At 56.6% G+C, this 17,286-nt stretch overlaps 1 protein-coding gene across 4 annotated transcripts in view; it reads left to right on the top strand.

Moving 5' to 3' along the window:
* The window catches only part of KCNIP2 (potassium voltage-gated channel interacting protein 2), a 44,476-nt gene extending 29,325 nt beyond the window's left edge, over positions 1–15,151 (top strand). For 3 of the 4 annotated variants that reach the window (XM_051619578.1, XM_051619577.1, XM_051619579.1), the window contains exons 2-8: positions 10,525–10,649; positions 11,060–11,129; positions 11,231–11,301; positions 11,827–11,934; positions 12,316–12,420; positions 12,689–12,751; positions 13,097–15,151. In XM_051619578.1, the coding sequence (XP_051475538.1) occupies positions 10,525–10,649; positions 11,060–11,129; positions 11,231–11,301; positions 11,827–11,934; positions 12,316–12,420; positions 12,689–12,751; positions 13,097–13,144 (590 nt within the window). In that variant the 3' untranslated portion in view covers positions 13,145–15,151. Of the gene's footprint in view, positions 1–9,327; positions 9,424–10,524; positions 10,650–11,059; positions 11,130–11,230; positions 11,302–11,826; positions 11,935–12,315; positions 12,421–12,688; positions 12,752–13,096 lie in introns of all 4 variants that reach the window. The other variant, XM_051619576.1, reaches the window with a different exon arrangement.
* The last annotated feature ends 2,135 nt before the right edge of the window (positions 15,152–17,286 follow it).

Raw genomic sequence — 17,286 nt, 5'->3', positions numbered from 1 at the left:
CTCCGTTTGCCCTGGAGGACCACGGAGGAGACAGGGGCAACAGAGGAGAACTCAAAGCTTTGTGGGTTCCCAAACTCAGCTGGATGAGGCCCTGAGCAACCCATCCTCCATTCAGAGCTGGCACTCCTCTGAACCTGAAGGGGAGCAATGGTAGTCTTCTGCACCCCTTGGCCTGTCCCTTTGGCGCTGTCACCCCTCAGATCTTGCGCAGCCAGAGCTGCTGTCTGGAAGCAGCAGAAGAGTATTTCCCATGGGTGTGCTGTGCTCCAGGAGTTCTAGGCGTGATCGATACTGGAGCTGGCGTTGTTTACCAGCTGGTAATCACTGGTGGGCCATGTCACCCCCCCCCTCCACTGTGTGCCACTGTGCCTGTCCCCAGCCCCAAACATCTGTCCTGGTGAAGCTGCATATGCACTGTCAAGCTGCCTGGGGGCTCCCAAACCCCTGACAAGAGCCTGCTTTGTCTAAGTACTCAGGAGGGGGCAGGCAAAAAGAAACACTATTGATTTTGGCTCCTGAAGCGCAGCATCAATAATTCAGCGGAGAGCAATTGGTCCTGGCTGGGAGGAGAAGTAGGCGGGAGGTAAAAGGAGGGAGAGCCGCCCGGGAATGAATATTAGATGAAGCTGCAGATTGCTATCGGATAGGATAACTGGTGTCTGCCCAGGGATGGCAGGGCTGTCCCTGCCTTGGCTGGGTCAGGATCTGTGCATGGGACAGGTAGGATTGACTGTGTTTTGGAGAGCCCTCAATATAGGGTGTGCTGGTACCTGCCTTCCCTGGGGGCTGCTGCTGTTGCCCCAGAGCTGAAGATGCAGAGGTGGAAGCAAGGTTGCGGAGGGTGCCAAACCCCTCCAGAATCTAGGGAGAAAGGGGAGAGAGCAGTAGCCTGCCTGGGTGCCACCAGCACCCCAAAGGATGCCAGGTAGGAGGGTGGTGGCAGGAAGAAGCGTGGCTACCTCCTGGTGCCTGGCTCAGGGTGAGGATCCCTCCGGAGACTATCCCCACAGTGCTGGCAAGAGCAAGGCCCCGCTTTCCTCCTGCTTTCTAGGAACCAGCAGAAGCACAGTGTCTTGGCTGTAGGAGGTATCAGCCCTTTGGGGCACAGTGCCAGGGTTCCCCAGGCTCAGGGTACCATCCAGCTTGGCTGGTCTGACAGACCTGAGAAGCCAAGGCAAGCTGGCTGCACAGGGGGTAGATCGTGGAGCACCAAAATCCAGCCTGAGACAGTTGCGGGTGCTCCAGGTTGAAGTTTGGAGTTTTCTGGGTGGGGGTGCACCAAAGATTTCCCTGTGTGCAGTGGGTTTTACCCTTGCCTTTCCTTTGCCAAGGGCTGGCAGGTTTTTTAGCTGGCTTTAGAGCTGGACGGGGTCTGGTGGCTGAATCGGCAAAGAGCTGCTCCCTCAGAGTGGGTGCTTGCAAAGCAGGAGGGGGAGGGTTGCAGGGCCGAGTTGTATGGTAGCCATGGCCAGGCTCTGAGTTTGGGTCCCAGCACTGTCAGGCATACTGCGGTGGGGCTGCATCCCACCAGCACTGGGGTCTTGAAGAAGGTCTCCTAGGGACCCTACACTCCCTTCTGTAGAGTGTCTTCCACATGCTCCACACCCTGGGACACCAGCCTTGGTCATTTCTGTGGATACAGGGTGGGCTGTGCTGTCTCACCCTGCCTGAAGAGGGTGAAGCTTGGGCAGAAGGGGCTTGCCCCACGGTCCCATTGGCTGTGACCCCATAGCTGGGGCCAGGACAAGGCAGGTCTCCCAGCACTGAGCTCCCCAAAGACTGCAGCACCTGCAGCATGTGCCCTGCTGGCTCTGCCACTGTGGTGTCACATCCTGCTCAGCCCAGCCAGATGTAATTAGCTTGTTGAATCTCTTCTCCCTCCGGCCTCATGTTAATCACTTTTCACACTGCTTTCCTCTCAATTCCCTCTGGCCTGGCTTGCTCTTTCTGTTGCTGATGTACTTGGAGAAGGGAGCAAGGGGACCCAGCTGAACATGGAGCAGGGACCCCACTTTGCTTCATCCTGCCCTGGAGGTGGGCTCTGAGCCAGCAGATGGAAGGGCAGGGAGATCACTCTGCCACGGGGAGATGAGAAAATCACAGGCTGGAGAAAAAGCAATAAAGCTAGAAAGCAAGGAAGCCAGTTGGGACAGCCTTTCTTTGCAGTCCTGCTCTTCTGTTAGAGAGTCCAATGGAAGTTTGGCTTGGAGCCATCCTGAGGCTCTCTAGCACAGGGTTCTGTTGGGCTGTAGGGTGCTGGAGATAGCTCAACAGGGTGTCCTTCAAGTCTCCACTGTGAAGGGCAGGATTAGACCACAGGATTGGACACAGGTTGGAGTAGAGGTGCCCTGACCAGGGCTCTGTGGGTTTGTGGTCCCTGAAGTGCAGGCAGCAGGAGGTCCTTTCCACCCTCCATGCTTGGCTGCAGCATCCCCTCCCAGGGATGCAGGGGAATGTCTCATTCCCCACAGACCGGGGACTTGCACTGGGACTTGCTGGGGCAGAGGGTGGCCACATCAGAAGCAGCTTTTAGGTGAGAGATGTATAGAAAACCAGCTCAGAGACTTCCTAATAATGGCAGCTGCCAGGCTGGGATCTCTGCCCTGCTGCCCACAAGGGAAGGCTTTGGGGAGACCCTACCCTGGCTGGCAGCCCTGCCATGCTGCCCTTCCTCCAGGCAGAGGAGTGGAGCACATTCCCCTCCAGCAACCATGGAAGCTGCCAGCTTTGACTCCTCCAGGTACTGCAGATCCTGCATGTGACTATGACTGACCTGCTGGTGTGGAGAGGTATGGATGTTCCCCCAAAAGGTGAAGAGGGAAGAGATGAGGGTGGCAAGTGTCCATCAAGGTGATCAGTAGGCAAGGGTGAACTCCAAGGCAGGGAGTTCCTCGTGCTGTGCAGTGTGTGCACGCCAGGTTGGGGCACTGCTGGGTGAGCAGGTTTGGTGGTTTGGGATGGGACAGAGGGTCTGTCCTGGGCAGGGCTGGTCCCTGGGTGGCAGCAGTGTCCCAGGAGGCAGTGAGCGGTGAGCTCAAGGGTCCCTGCATGTGGCGCAGCTCGAGGGTTGATGCCACCACGCGCTGGTGTTGGGGTGGGAGTCAGGGGCAGCCAAGCCTCCTCCACACACCCATTTGTGCCAGCTCCGCAGACCTCTGCAGTTTTCAGTGCTGTGAGGTGCCCGTGCCAGGCAGTCTAAGTGCAAGGGTGGGAGCTGACCCCTAAGTCCCTTGGGCAGATGCCTGGGCTTCTTCCTCCCCTGCAGCCTGGGTGCCCCAAGGGATATCAGAAGGTTTTGGGGCGGGAAGAGGGAGGGCCAAGGCAGGTCTCTCCTCCTATACCTTCCCCTCTTCTTCCTTACTTGGTCTGTTGCTGCCAGAGCTGCCTGCTAGGGCTGTGTGTCTTGGGGATGTTGGTTGCTGGGACATGCTGGGACCCGCAGGGGCTGCAAACAGTGGGCATCATCCTGCTGCTCATCTCCAGCCTCAAGCTACTCCATGCCCTGGGCATCATCGACCTGCCCAGGGAATGTGCAATAGGGAAGGGGATGGGGTTGCACCTCCTGTCTCAGGGGCTGCAGGGTGCTTAGGGGAGGTTTAGAAGGATTAGTGTGTTTTGGGGCATTTGGGGAAGCACTAGAGTGTGGGAGGGTGTCTAGGGTGTCTGGTGGCATTAGGGTGTTGGCAGCTGGGGAGGTGAGGGTGTCTAGGGTGTGGGGCTCTTTGGGAGTATTTGGGTGCTTGGGGGGGCTCTGGGCTGCAGGGATATCCAGGATGTTTGGGGTATCTGAGGACTCAGGAATGTGGAATGTTGAGGTGCAAGATGCTAGACAGATGGCATGTCTGAGAGCATTAGAGTGGGGGATATCTGGATCTGGAGGCATTGGGGTGCAGTGATGTGTGGAGTGCTGGTGGACTGGAGCTGTCTGGGGTTGTTGGAGTCTGAGGGCATTGGGATGCAAAGTGCTGGGCTTTGTCAGGTGATGGGGAAGAGGGCTGGGGAGACAAGGGGGAGCTGGATGTGGGGCATGGCATCGTACAGGGGAAAGCTTTCCCCACTGTCTCAGGAATTGGTGGCTATGAGGAGAGCCTGGCTAAAAGAGGCTGGAGGCCTCGGTCCCTTTGCCCTCCCTGTGTGGCTCTGCCAGGACTGGGGAGGATAAGGGCTGCCATGGGTGCTGAGCTCCCTGGATGGGCAGGTGGGTGCTGAGGACAGGGTTGGATGTGGCCAGGCAAGAGGACCCAGAACATGTCAGAGTGAAGGATGCAGGACCTGTTGGTTGTGGCTGGCAAGGGTGGCAGTGCAGAGAGCTGTAGGCTGCTGCTGCCTTGTCTCATTTGGCTGCCTTCCTTGGCTCTCCTAGCTCAGACAGGGACTGCCAACAGACTTTGAGTGCCATTTGGAGTTTGTTTGCCCCCATCCTCTCTGCTTCCTGCCTGGCGCTGGGGATACTGTGAGATGAAGGGGCTGCAGATTGCATCCTAGGCATGCAGATCTTGGAATGAGAGGATGTACAGACAGGATTGATAAGAAGAGCAATTAGTGGTTGAACACAGGGAGGGGAGAAGGGTGCTGTGCTCACGAAGCTCGTTCAAACCCCTGATGTCTGAGCTGCCTGGGATCTGTGTTTGAGGCATGTCCAGGCTTTGTCCCTGTGCTTTACTGGGGAGGCTACAGATGGCATCTGGGTAATGCAGAGCACCAGCTGTCTTAGAGGACACACTGCCTGCAGCTAACAGAAGCTGCTGCTTTGCTGGGGCACTTCTTTGGTAGCTCCTCTGGGACCTTAGATGTACTGGTTCCTGCTGGCAGAGGTGTCCCTGCCATGGAGGTGGTGATGGGGTCATGGCAAGGTGTGTCCCCATGTGTGGGCTTTGCAACAGTGCAATGCACATGGCTGTCCCAGTACCCCAGCCTTACCTGCTCCATTTGGGGATCCTCTGAGCTCCAGTGCTCCTTGACACCTGTATCCCATCCCATTCCCTGCTTTCAACATTTTGTGTGAGATTATTATTCTGCCAGTATCTCCTCTGGGCACAGCCAGGCTGTCTGCAAGCACTGTCGCAGGCTGGCGATGGGAATGGGGACAGCACTGCTGTGAGCTCTGCTCTGCAGCCCCTCCTGGCCCATGCCCTCATCTCCCTTCAGGGCCTGCTTGGCACGGGGTTCACACGGCCGTCATCCCCTCTCTGGCACCAGGAAACATCCCCGTTCTGAGTCTCTGCTATGCCATGAACTGCAGCTTTGCTGCTCCCAGCTCCTGCCCTGATGGCTCTGGGTGTCCAGGCTGAGGCTGCCCCTGTGGGGGCACCCAGGACCCCCAGGACAGGGTCTTTCCATCTGTCCCCTGTTTTGGGAGGTGCCAGCTCTGATTTCATTCCCCTAATAGATGACTGTCTGGCCCTAGCGGCTGCTTGCAGGCACCTTGGCCACTGTCACACTCGGCTCTGTCCCTGCTGACTGATGAGGGTCATTTGCAGAGCTGCTGCTGGCAAGACACATCCTGACCGCCCCACCCCTCCCGGAATGGCTGGGGTAACTCGCTGTCTCATCCTGCTGATAGCCTTCCTGGCAGACCCCAGAGAGCTGTGGTACCTCTGAGAGGAAGGTGGCACTGCCTGACCCTGGGCACTGTGGAGGGAAAGCAGAGCTGGGGGGTGGAAGACCCTGCTCAGAGCTGAGTCCCGCACAGGGATACTTGTGAGCCACAGGTTGTAGGCGCAACTGAGCTCAGCATTGCTGCTTAGATGGACCCAGAGCTGTGGCCTGGCGAGGGGAGCTTGCGGATGTGCCTCTTGTCTCCTGGGAAAAGGTGATGCTCTGGAAGGAGGTGGAGGCTCTTTTACTGAAAAAAGACATCTTCTGTAAACTGCTGACCCCTTTCCTGTGCTCCCATGGGCCTGTCCTGCCCCTGTTTCAGGTCTGTCCCCCTACCCTGGCTGGGGTTCACCTTCCTGCTTCCCAGCCAGGCTATCTAAAAAGGCAGAGGATCCCGTTGTCTACTTGCCTTCCATTGCCCAAAATCTGCTCCTAGGGCAGGGTGCTGGGGCAGATTGTCCCTGGGGCACCAGCTCCTCCTGACCTCCCCACTGACTTCATGTTGCCCCACAGGGTGAAGCAGGGGCTGTGGGAACTGCAAGACCCACACCATGGCTGTGCACTGCTCATATCCTGGAGCAGCGCTGTGCCTGGATGCTGAGCTGGGGATGCTCGGGAGGCTCTCCCCACCATGCGATGCACATCTACCACCCATTCTGATGATGGATTTATTGATGGGTTACTGAGAGTGAGGGGGCAGTTTTGGCACTGCCTGTTGGTTTGTTATTGTGGGTATTTTTCTAGCAGCAGGGTGCTGTGGAAGGGGTGGGTTGGTCTCCTCAGCCAAATGTCACTGAGAGGGCACTGGTTCTGTGGGGAGGCCAAGAGACCTGGTTAGGCCTGGCTCCTGCTTTCTCTCTGGGGAAGATACAGAGCAGCCCAGGCTAGGGTCCTCCCAAGGAAGGGGGATGGCAGCCCAGCAGCATATTTTCTTCTGACATGGTGGCACTGGCTGGATCCAGTCCCCAAGGACATCGGCTGCTGGTGACTCAGTACAAAGTGGTCAACAGCTGTCCTACTGATGGTCACTGCTGGGGTCAGAGATCTACCCACTGTGGGTCCCTTCAGAGACAGTGTTCAGAAACCTCTGAGATTTATTTCAACAGCTAGTGCAGGTTGTGAGGGGTGGGAAATCCCTTCTCCTTTTGTTGCTGGCCAAGGATGGAGTCTTGGTTTGTGTGTGTGTGTGTGTATGTTTCAAAGTTGCTGGGCTATGGAGTGATGCATGGGAAGTGACAAGCTGCTTAACCTGGCAGACCTTCTGCTGCAGATAAAACACTGCCAGCCCTTTCTGTTGGAGTGTTGGGCGGCAGGCACTTGATGGCTCTTGCAGAGGGGTGGTGGGCAGACCACATCTGAAAAAGGAGGTATTGCTGGCAGAGACAAGACTTTGTGCTGTGGACATCCTGTGTGCCCAGCAGGGCAGCACATGGCTGGGCTCTGCTCCCTGTCTTTGGGCAGAGCTGTTTCCCAGCAAGGGGGAGCTCAGTGAGCCCCCAGACTTGCTCATGGTTTCAGTCCTGGGGACAGAAAGGGGCAAGTGTGTCATCCCCAGAGGAGTCTTTGGGTGCACTAAAGCCAGGACAGCAAAACCCCAGCCCTGGTCATCCTTCTCCTGTTGTTGAGCTGCATGTGCTGAATGTGTTCCCTCCACTGCCCCAGGGGCCCCTGGAATTGGGCCCTCTTAGGTTTCCTCATTAAGAAAACGCCCATTTTCTTTTTTTTTTTTTCTTTTTCCTTCTTTATAACAAACTAAAGTGTAGCTTGCACCTGACCTGACCTACTGCACGTGCCTATACCTGCTGCCCCTGTGAGTCCAACCACAGTTTACTCTCTGTTGCATCTCTCTCGCTGTGTGGTTTCCTTCCTGCCCTGCTCCCTCCCCTAGTCCATCACCCTGGCATTGGGTGTTGCTTTGCTCACTCCATCCCTTGCCCCTGAGCGAAGGGGCTACTCCTGCCTCCCAGGTCTGTTCCCACAGCTCAGCTGTGCCAGAGGGACCTGGCCACAGAGCATCCTTGGAAGGCTGAAAGGTGCAATTTCCCCTTCTCTCTGCAAACTCAAGCCCTGGAAAAGTAGTTGGGCCAGAATAATGTTTTCTGCACAACTGATGCCTGCTTCTAGGAAGGAAAAAACCTCTTTCCTCATCTTCTTGCAAACCCCAGAGAAGACAGGAGCCAGGCTGTGCTGTCCTGCCAGGGCCAAGATCCTGGCCCTCACCTGTGCTCAGTCACCCCATTTGTACATCCCTACTCATTTGCATGTCACTGGCACCCTGCTGTGGATGCCAATTCCCTGGGGAGAATTTTGCCCTCTCTGAGTGACACTGTGTGACAATGATCTGGAGCTGTTCTCCATTGTTCCTGAGTGATGGAACTGCCTGTCCCAGCCAGCTGCCTTGGTGTAAGGTCAAAGGGTCTCAAGTTTTACCTGTGGGCACTTGGGGACCCACCTGCCTAGCAGGGGCTGCTGGATGCAGATCCATGTTCTTATCCTGGAGCTGTGTACCACACAACACCATTTCCCCAGTACCTGGGGCTCAGCTCAGCCCCACAAGGCTGACAAAACTGCCAGAGAAGCCCCCTCTGCTAGCCCCCTAGAGAAAAATCCCCAAAACCAGAGCTCAGGACTTGTAGGTGTCATGTCTGCTGCTAGATCCCCAGGGTGCTGGAAACAAATCTGGTGTCAGTGGAGCTCCAAAGGGACTTTGCACCTTTCGTCCCATTGGTGCCCAACACTGCTGCCTGCCTCCCTTTGGGGGTTGGTGCCCAGCTTCACCTTCATCCCTTCCTCTTCCTCCCCTCCCTGCCTGTGGTGTTAGTCCTGTGCTGTTTGCTGGCTTGAGGCACTGTGGGGCCCCGCGGGAAGGGAGGAAGCGGGTCTGCTGCCATGGGGCAGTGCCAGCTGGGAGAGATGGGGCTGAGCAAAGCCATCGGGGTCAGGATGGGGGGAATAGGGGTGGCAAAGGGGTCTGTGCAGTGAGGGGACCTGCTATTGATACAGGGCCCCTTGGAAGCAACGGCTGTGGGTCGGGCTGACATGGGGAGCCCCTCACCCTGCCCCATAGCCTGTCCAAGGCAAAGTCCTGAGCCCCGTTCCCCTTCTGGCTGTCTCAAAGCAGGTTCCTGGGCTCAGATCCTGGTGCCATGCTGGGGTGCATGCCGCAGTCCGGGCTGCATGGCTGGGTTGGGGGGGCATGCTTCGTGCTCCGCCGTCGGGTGCCGGCAGGATCAAACCCGGCCTCTAGCTCTGGGGAGGATGCAAGGTCCCAGCTTGGCCACAGACTGTTTCTTGGGCTCTCTCCTTCCCTGCCTCCCCACATAGCCCCGTGGGGAGGGTTGGGTCCCCAAGGAGCAGGTATTTCGCCTCAAGGCAGAGTCCAGCCCTGCCACCTCCTGGGTCTCTGGGCTGCTGGGTGTCTCCAGCACACCCCAGCATGCTCCAGTGGAGAGTGTAGAGGTGCTGGGTGGGGGTAGCCCTGCAGGGTTCCCCCTTTGCCCTCCCCATCCTTCCCAAAGAGGGAAACTCCAGTGCCGGGTTTGTCCTGGGATGAAGTGGAAAGGCCAAGCAGAGCCTGGGCTGGGCTTTGCCTTCCTGCTCCTCGTACTGCATGTGCTGCCTCTGGCCCCACTTGCCCCATGCTGGGTGCATAAACCTCCTGCCCGCGGGGTCCAGGGGCCGCTTCTCTTTTAACTCTTCTTCTGCTTGGTGACTCCTTCTTTCTTCCAGGCAACCCGCCAGGCCAAACTAAAAAAGCGCTGAAGCAGCGATTCCTCAAACTGCTGCCCTGCTGCCGGCCCAAATCCATCCCCTCGCTCAGCGAAAGCAAGTGCTTCTTCTTGCCTTTGTGTGTGTGTGTCCCTGGCGGTGCTGCTGCCTGCCCTCTGCCGTTGCCCTCCCTTGGGAAGGGGATGCCTTCACCGTTCCCCTGCCCTGGGTCTGGGGCTCTCAAGGATCAGTCCTACCCCAGAGGGGTCCGATCCGATGGGCTCTGCACCCATCTCTGCTCTCGCCTGCTGCCAGGATGATTTTTGCCCTCTCCAGCTCCCCAGAGCCTCTCCCACAGGATGCACAGTGGCAAGATAGGCTTTGGAGCTGACTTCGGGCAGCAGGACCTCCTGGCACTCGTTTAAGTGCTGGGGGGTTGTTGCTCAAAGCTCAAACCTCCAAAGGTTTGGAGATGGAGGTGTGATGGGGGGGTGAAAGGGGCTGAGCAGGGATTGAGCGCCGAGCTGCACAAAGTCCCTTAGTGCCCCTGCACCTGGTGTGCTTGGCCCCTTGGTGAGTCTGATCCCAGCTGATACCCCCTGGGAGAAAAAGTGAGTATGGAGGGGCAGGGACTGATCCACCCCATGAAGGGAGGCACCTGCTGTGGGGCTACAGCCCCTCAGTTGCAGTGGGGTCTGGGGATGCTGGCTGCTGCTGGCAGGGGTTGTGTGGCTTGCCAGAGGGTAGGGAGAAGCCATTGATTAAGGGGGGGCACAGTGAGCAGAATGGGGTCTAAATACAGCCAGGGAGGCATTTGAGTTGGAGTTCTGGGGGTAAGCTCTCCTGCTGGACACAGACCTGCAGGATGTTCAGGGTCTTGGCTCCAGGGAGCAGATGCCTGTCCTGGGGGGAGAAGGGCAGGCAGGGGCCTCTCAGCAGTGGGGGGATTTCACACCCCCTTTCTGACCAGTATGGGCTGTGCCAGAGGCTGAGGATGTTGTTGCTTAGTGTCAGCTGCTGGTCTGCCCCCAGGGTGTCTGAGTATCCCCTGCTGGCATAGACCTATCTCCAGCTGAGTGGGCACCCCAAAAACGTGTCACCCTGGGCAGGTGTGAGAGGATGGAGTGTGCTGCGCAAGGTGCTTCTCCTGTCCCCTGGCATAGCAGGGCAGGATGGTGCTGGCCTCAGCTGCCCTCTCTTCCCCTGGGTTCCTTGCAGACAGCGTTGAGGATGAGTTTGAGCTCTCCACCGTCTGCCACCGCCCTGAGGGGCTGGAGCAGCTCCAGGAGCAGACCAAGTTCACCCGCAAAGAGCTACAGGTCCTGTACCGAGGCTTCAAGAACGTGAGTACCCCTTGACCAGCTTTGCTAGCCTCTGCCTCCAATGTCATGTCCACCTGGTAGAGTGCTTCATACCCAGTGGTGCCTGGGGTTTGCAAAGGCTTTGGGACCTTGTGGTTGAAGTTTATATCAGGCTATGGCCTGATCCTACCTCCAGGGAGCTCAGTGGGGAGGCCTGATCCTGTGCTCCGTCCCTTGGGTGCAGAGAGCCCCCTCTGTGGGTGCCTGGGATGCAGAGTTCCTCCAGTAAGAGGTGCAGCCCACAAAACCAGGGAGGTGCTCCAAGCAGTCTTACCAGCCAACACACCAGGCAGCACAGGGTCAGGGGGTGAGGCAAGGGAGCCCCAGGGATTTAAGGGAGTGCTCAATCCCTCTCTGCAATGTGGAGGTGATGCTGTGGCTTGTCCTGACAGGAGTGCCCGAGTGGCATCGTCAATGAAGAAAACTTCAAGCAGATCTATTCACAGTTCTTCCCACAGGGAGGTGAGTGCCTATCACTGTCCTCATCTCCATGCCCTGCCATGGGTGCCTCCATGGGGCAGGGGGTCACACACAGCACCCTCACACTGTCTGTCTTCCCCCAGACTCCAGCACGTATGCCACCTTCCTCTTCAATGCCTTTGACACCGACCATGATGGCTCTGTCAGCTTCGAGGTGAGCTGTGGCCGAGGAGGGAATGGAAGTGGGGTAAGGAGGGCAAGTCCCTTCAGCTGCTGTTGGCTGGGCTGAGCAGTGTTGCTGTTGCAGATGGATGGAGAGCTTTGCAGGGGCTGGTGGACTTTATTAAATTCCCAGAGGCAGTGGAAAAACAGTGAAAAACCACAAAAAGGGGGCTTTCTGTATTTTCTGACTAGTGTCTTACAGGTACCCAGACTGGCAGGCACAGCCACAGCTGGGTCTTCTTAAGGCTTTGGCCGAACAGCAGGTCCTGATGCATGTAGTCCTTTTGGGTGCTGTGACCCGAGGGACTAGTGTGGGACATATCTGGGGACAAGCGATCCATTTTCCCCAGGCTCTTTTTGATACTTGGCATTCTCCTTACCAGTCTAGCCCTGAGGAACAGCTGCTTTGGAGCTGACTTCCCCCTCTGAGAGAGGGACAAGCAGGGCTGTGCCCTCTGTGTCCATGAAACCCTTCATGACTCTAACTCCCATCTACCTGCCTTGCCTGTCCTTGCAGGACTTTGTGTCTGGGCTGTCCATCATCCTGCGGGGCACCATTGATGATCGCCTGAACTGGGCCTTCAATCTCTATGACCTGAACAAAGATGGCTGCATCACCAAAGAGGTCAGATGGGGGGTTTCAGGCTGGTCTTCAGGGCTAGAGCAGGTCTTCACTTGGTAGGGAAGAGGGCAGGACTTGGGGACATTGGCTGAGCTCTGGAGGAGAGCTGAGAGCATCAATATTTACTGAGCTCAGCTTTACAGACAGGTCTCTCCTGGACCCCTAGCACATATGCATCTCTGGGGTGGAGGATGGATGAGGGGTGTGCTTCTTTGGGCCTCCATCACACATGCAGGCACACAAACAGGCTCACACTGTTCATGGAGCCAGCAGAAGCACACTTGAGCTATTTTTTTGGGAGCATCATGAAAAAGGGGTGGGTTGAGGACTAGGCACAGGCAGAACCCTGTATTGACCCTGCAACCCCACTCCCCTTCCCTTCAGGAAATGCTGGACATCATGAAGTCCATCTATGACATGATGGGCAAATACACATACCCGGCCATGCGGGAGGAAGCGCCCCGGGAGCATGTGGAGAACTTCTTCCAGGTGAGCAGAGCACGTCCTGGGGAAGCAGAGCTCCAGCACAGAGCCAACGACTGCCCAAAACCTGGCATACTACAGGATAAAAAAATCCCACTCTGGGGACGAAGCAGGGCTGTGCTGGAGGCCCTCCTGGTCCCTCCAGGTGCCTGGCAATGGCTGGGGCAGGGGTGTGCTGTGTCCAGACCTGCAGGACCTGGGCAGAGGGTGGGCTGGGCTCTCCCTGGGTCTGGGGTTGTCCCCGTCATACCCCCTGTGCTGTGTTTGTCTGCAGAAAATGGACCGAAACAAGGATGGTGTGGTGACAATTGAGGAGTTTTTAGAGTCCTGCCAGAAGGTAAAGCCACCAGCAGCTCTACTCTGGGGCTGGGCTGTCTCCCTGTACTGTGGTGACCCCTGTTCCTGTTCCCCCATGGCCCTCCTCACAGATAGGCGGTGAAGGTATGGCTCCCAGGGGAAAGGCTAGGGCTCTGCTTTGGGATCTGTGCTGGCATCCCTGTGCAGATGAGAGCTGTGCATCCTGGTAGGGCTTGGAAACTGCCTGTAAACCCTGGGGCTCTGGTGCCATGGGTCAGACCTGCCATCGGTCAGACCTGCCATGAGCAGAAAATCAGGTTTGGGGGAAGCTGTCCAGATTGCTGTTCCATGCCCAACCTGCCCACTTCCCACCTCCTCCCTGCAGGACGAGAACATCATGCGGTCCATGCAGCTCTTTGACAACGTGATTTAGCTCCCGGAACTGCCTCCAGCTGAGCTCTCCTGCCACCAGGCCCAGAACCTGCTTCTCTCTTGACTTTTCCTTTGAGCTTGCCCTCTGCCGGCTGCACAGACACCCCCGCGGGAAGGGGCCTCCCGTCCTGCAGATGCAGTCAGCACCAGGATCTCCCCTCTGGGCCAGCTCCATTTTCCTCGGGGATCCCAAGCAGGTGCTCCTGGATGTTGGAGCATGGGCACGGCTGGCACGGGGCGAGCGTTTGGCCCCGATGGACCTCCCTGCACCTGTTCCTGGCGGGGAAGCTGCAGCCTCGGGCTGCAACAGAGGCTTCCCCCATGCACAGCACCCCGTGCAGCCACGGCTCCCCCACCCCTGGCCCTCCCCAGCCTCTGGAGCCTGCAGCACCAGCTCCAGCCCAAACCCTCCAGCAATGCTGTCTGTCTATAAACTAATAAAGTCTTGCAACAGGCACCAGCACTTCGGCTTCCTCCCCTGCCCTGGCCATGTCCTGCCTTGGGGAGTGTGACCAGCATGTCAGCCAGGAGCTGACAGCCGCTCTCCTTACCCAGCCCCTGGGCTGGTGGGTGGGCAGAAGGGCTGTGCCTGGAGAACGTAGCTGCACAGGGTTCATTGCTGCATGAGGTGTGGGGAGCAGCACCTGACCCCAGAGGGACTGGTTAGACCTAGGAGGGCTCAGTCTGATGTGGAGAGAAGGGATACTGAAGGGACCCCGAGGTGCCTTCTTGTGGCACTGGTCCCCAGGATTGGAGGATGCTGGGCTGGGAGAGTTGCAACCTCAGCCCCTGTCCTTGAGTTCAGGTTGCTGGCACACAGGGGACCTTGGGGACCCACTTTGAGGCTTCAATGGAGAGATACCCTTCCGACTGCTCCCCACGGACACAGCGGCCCAGGTATGGGGACACATGGAAGAGGGAGGTGTGCTGGGCTCTGGCAGCCACCCTGGCCCTTGGGCCTCACAGCCATGCTCCTGACATTGCTGCTGATCTTCCCCAGGTCCATCCCAGGCTACCTGCTGCCCTGGGGAGCAGGGGAGTAAGCGATGTGGCAAGGCAGAGCCCTCTGCTGGGGGCACAGCTGAGCTGGCAGCTCTTTGGGTAGAAAGACAAGGCTAGGGCTGGCCAGGGTCACCTGGGGCAGGGTGGGCTCAGCCCCTTCTCCTGGCATGGCCATGTGAGAGACTCTGCCTGGGACCCCAGGAATGGAGCCAGCACCCTGGGGCTCCCCACATCTTTCTTGCCACCAGCTCCTCAGAGCTGGATGTGTGTGGGCAGGCCTGTGCTGCCTGCATACCCCCCTGAGTTGTAGCTGGGACAGTGATGCCCCCGGGCTGATGACCTCATGCCAACTGCAGAAGCCCCTCTGTGCAATCCCACAGGCATTGGGGATGGATGCAGCCCCCAGCTCTGCTGCTCCAGCCTCTGCATCCTTAGCAGCCAAGGGCAATCGGGGCTGGTCTGAGCTGTTGTGTCTGGGGTCAGTGGGAAAAGGGTGAGCAAGACTGCTACCCATGCTGGGTCAGGCCCCAGATCCAGGCTGAGTCCCTGGTGTCAGAGACATTAGAAGCTCCCACCAGAGCCCCAGGCCAAAGCTATGGGGCTGCTCCCCAGCAGGACTGTCCCTGGCCTGGCCTTTGCAGATGTGATGTGTTTTTTAAGGTTCATTCCACACATTATTCATCTCACAGTCCTGTTCCTGGGTTTGCCGTGAGGCTGAGCAGGCAGGTATCCTGACCTTATCCCTCCCATCTCCTTCTTTCCACTTTCCCTCCTCCCAGGCTCTCTGGGGCATCCACCTTACCCCTCCACATGGAGCAGATGCTGCCTCCTCCCTCACGCTGCAGGTTGCATGGCGTGACCCCCGCCCCAGGGCATGGTGACCCACAACCCGCTTGGCATCTCCAGTCTGTATATTTTGTATTATAACAATAATATGGGTTAAAACCAAACAACAACAAAAACCAACAACAAAAAAACAATAAAATCTAACCACAATCGCTATGCACACCACCGTTATGTCTTTGCATCTGTCAGCCATCTGGGTGGGGGCAGGGGCTGAGGGGCTCTGCAGGGCATTGGCAGCCTTTTTGGGGTGCTGCATGGTGTTCTGCATGGGTGCTATGAGAAATGGCATGGGAGACAGGGTGTGCACTGAACTGGTTAGCATCCCAAACAGCCTGGCCATGACATTGATGATGCTGTAAAGATAGTCTTTTCCCTGCTAAAAGGCTTTAGGCTAGCAGGGTCTTACAACAGGTGTGTCAGGTCTCAGGATTGGGGACTGTCAGGTGTGTTTCAGCTTATCATGATATGCTGCTAGGTGAACCCAAGCTTGGGACCAGGTGGCTTTTGTTTGGATGTGGCATTTAAGGCTGAGGTAACAGGAAGATGGTCAACTACTGCCTTAGAGAGGTAGGTATGGACTAGAAAGGGATTTCCATAGGGATGTGAACTGATGGGCAGCTGCTGGTCCTTGGAAAATTGCAGCCTTGAGAACTGGGGAAAAAATGGCTTGAAGTGGAAATCGCCTTTAAAGAGGAGAAAAGAAGCAGACAAGTAAGAAATCAGCAGAACAACAGGACAGTGGACCTGATGTGGGCCAGTAACACTTTCCAGTGTTATGCAGGATAGTGTCCAGGAACTGAAGGCTCAGTGCATAGAGCTGCCTGGAGACCCAAACATCTTAAAATAATGGGCTCTGGCTATGAGAGGATTTAGTATTGTGGGCCTTGGAAAGCTGCAAGTCTGCTCTTACCAGAGCCTCTGGCTCTCCAGGGACCTTTCCGACCTGCTGGCAATCACCCAGGTGTAAAGGAGTTTGAATGGGCCTGAGTGTGTTTTCCTCTCTACCCCACCCTTTCCAGTATATCCTATTCCTTGTGAGCTCTGCTTGGCTGGTTGCTATTTTGTGTGATACCATCTGCAGGCTTGACATGCCCTCTGGTGGAACAGGGATGCTGTGAGCCATGGATGGGGTTCCTTGTGCCCTCCCCAAGGAAAAGGGCAGGAAAGGGATTCAGGTGACAAGAGGAAAAAAGGTTCACTCAGCCTTCAAATGCTTCCATAGCCTTTTCACACCAAATGGGAATATGTTTGTGCAGGGATTGTTGACAGTAGCTATGGGGCAGGGAGGGCAGCTGGTTCCCTGGGAGCCAGAAAAGAATTTGCTTGACTCTTCCCTGGGACAGGCCCTTGGGGAAGAGGCTGAGAATTAGATCAGTCCCTTCAGGGGTGTCATGAGCTTGTTACGAGAAGTTGCTGAGTGAGGTAGGACTTGGGACCAGGTGCCTCTTTGTTAGGATGTGGCATTTAAAGGTGAGTAACAAGCAAAGTTGTTGTGTCTGCTGAGAACAGAGGTAAGAGCTGATGAGTCCTTGGAAAAGGGTCTTGTGTTGATTCAAGTAATCTTTTTCCTGACTTTCAGAATGAAAAAGGAATAGTAGTTATGTGTGAAAGCAGCTGAGCGGGTGAGGCAGCTGATGCAGCCTGGGGCAGTGAGTCATTCCAGCATCCTGAATACTGCCTAGATACACAAACATCTTGTACAAAGGGAGATTTCCAGCACTGGGGAACTGCTACTGCAAGATTACCTTGGATTGATCAAAGCTGTGAGCATGATGCCTGACCTGGCAGCCCACCGCCCAGCTCTGCATATGGCTGTATGTTTTTCACCCAAATTCTGTGCGTTTCTCCTAACTCTTCCATGAAATCTTATTGCATATTAATCTAACTTAGCTAGTTACTGTTTATGGTAGCAGAGCAATTTCTATTTTTGCTCTCTTGCTTTTTGAGAGCTTTAGATTGGATGTGATGGTAACTAGAGATGCTCCTTGGCTGGGGCCTTGCTGCAGCTTCCTGAGCATGGGTACGGACGGAGCCAGGAAAGCAGCCAGGCTGGGATTCGCCTCATGCCCAGAGATCAGTAGAAATAAGCTGGAAGAGCAGCGAGCCGACTTCAAAACTGCAAGGGAAGGTTTTGGGAAAGCCGAGTGGGCTGGGTAGGGGTGAATCACATCCAAATCAGCAGGGGACGTTTTTAATCCGTTTTTATTAATTTTGTTTCGCTTTGGCTGGAACACGACATGGCTGCTGTGCTGTCTATAACCTCCTCCAGCCCTTCCTCACAGGCTGGGCTTTTCG

This window comes from Apus apus, chromosome 4, assembly GCF_020740795.1.
Source record: "Apus apus isolate bApuApu2 chromosome 4, bApuApu2.pri.cur, whole genome shotgun sequence".
NCBI classification, from domain to species: Eukaryota; Metazoa; Chordata; class Aves; order Apodiformes; family Apodidae; genus Apus; species Apus apus.
Note: the sequence above shows the minus strand (reverse complement) of the source record. Positions and strands in the feature narration are given on the sequence as shown.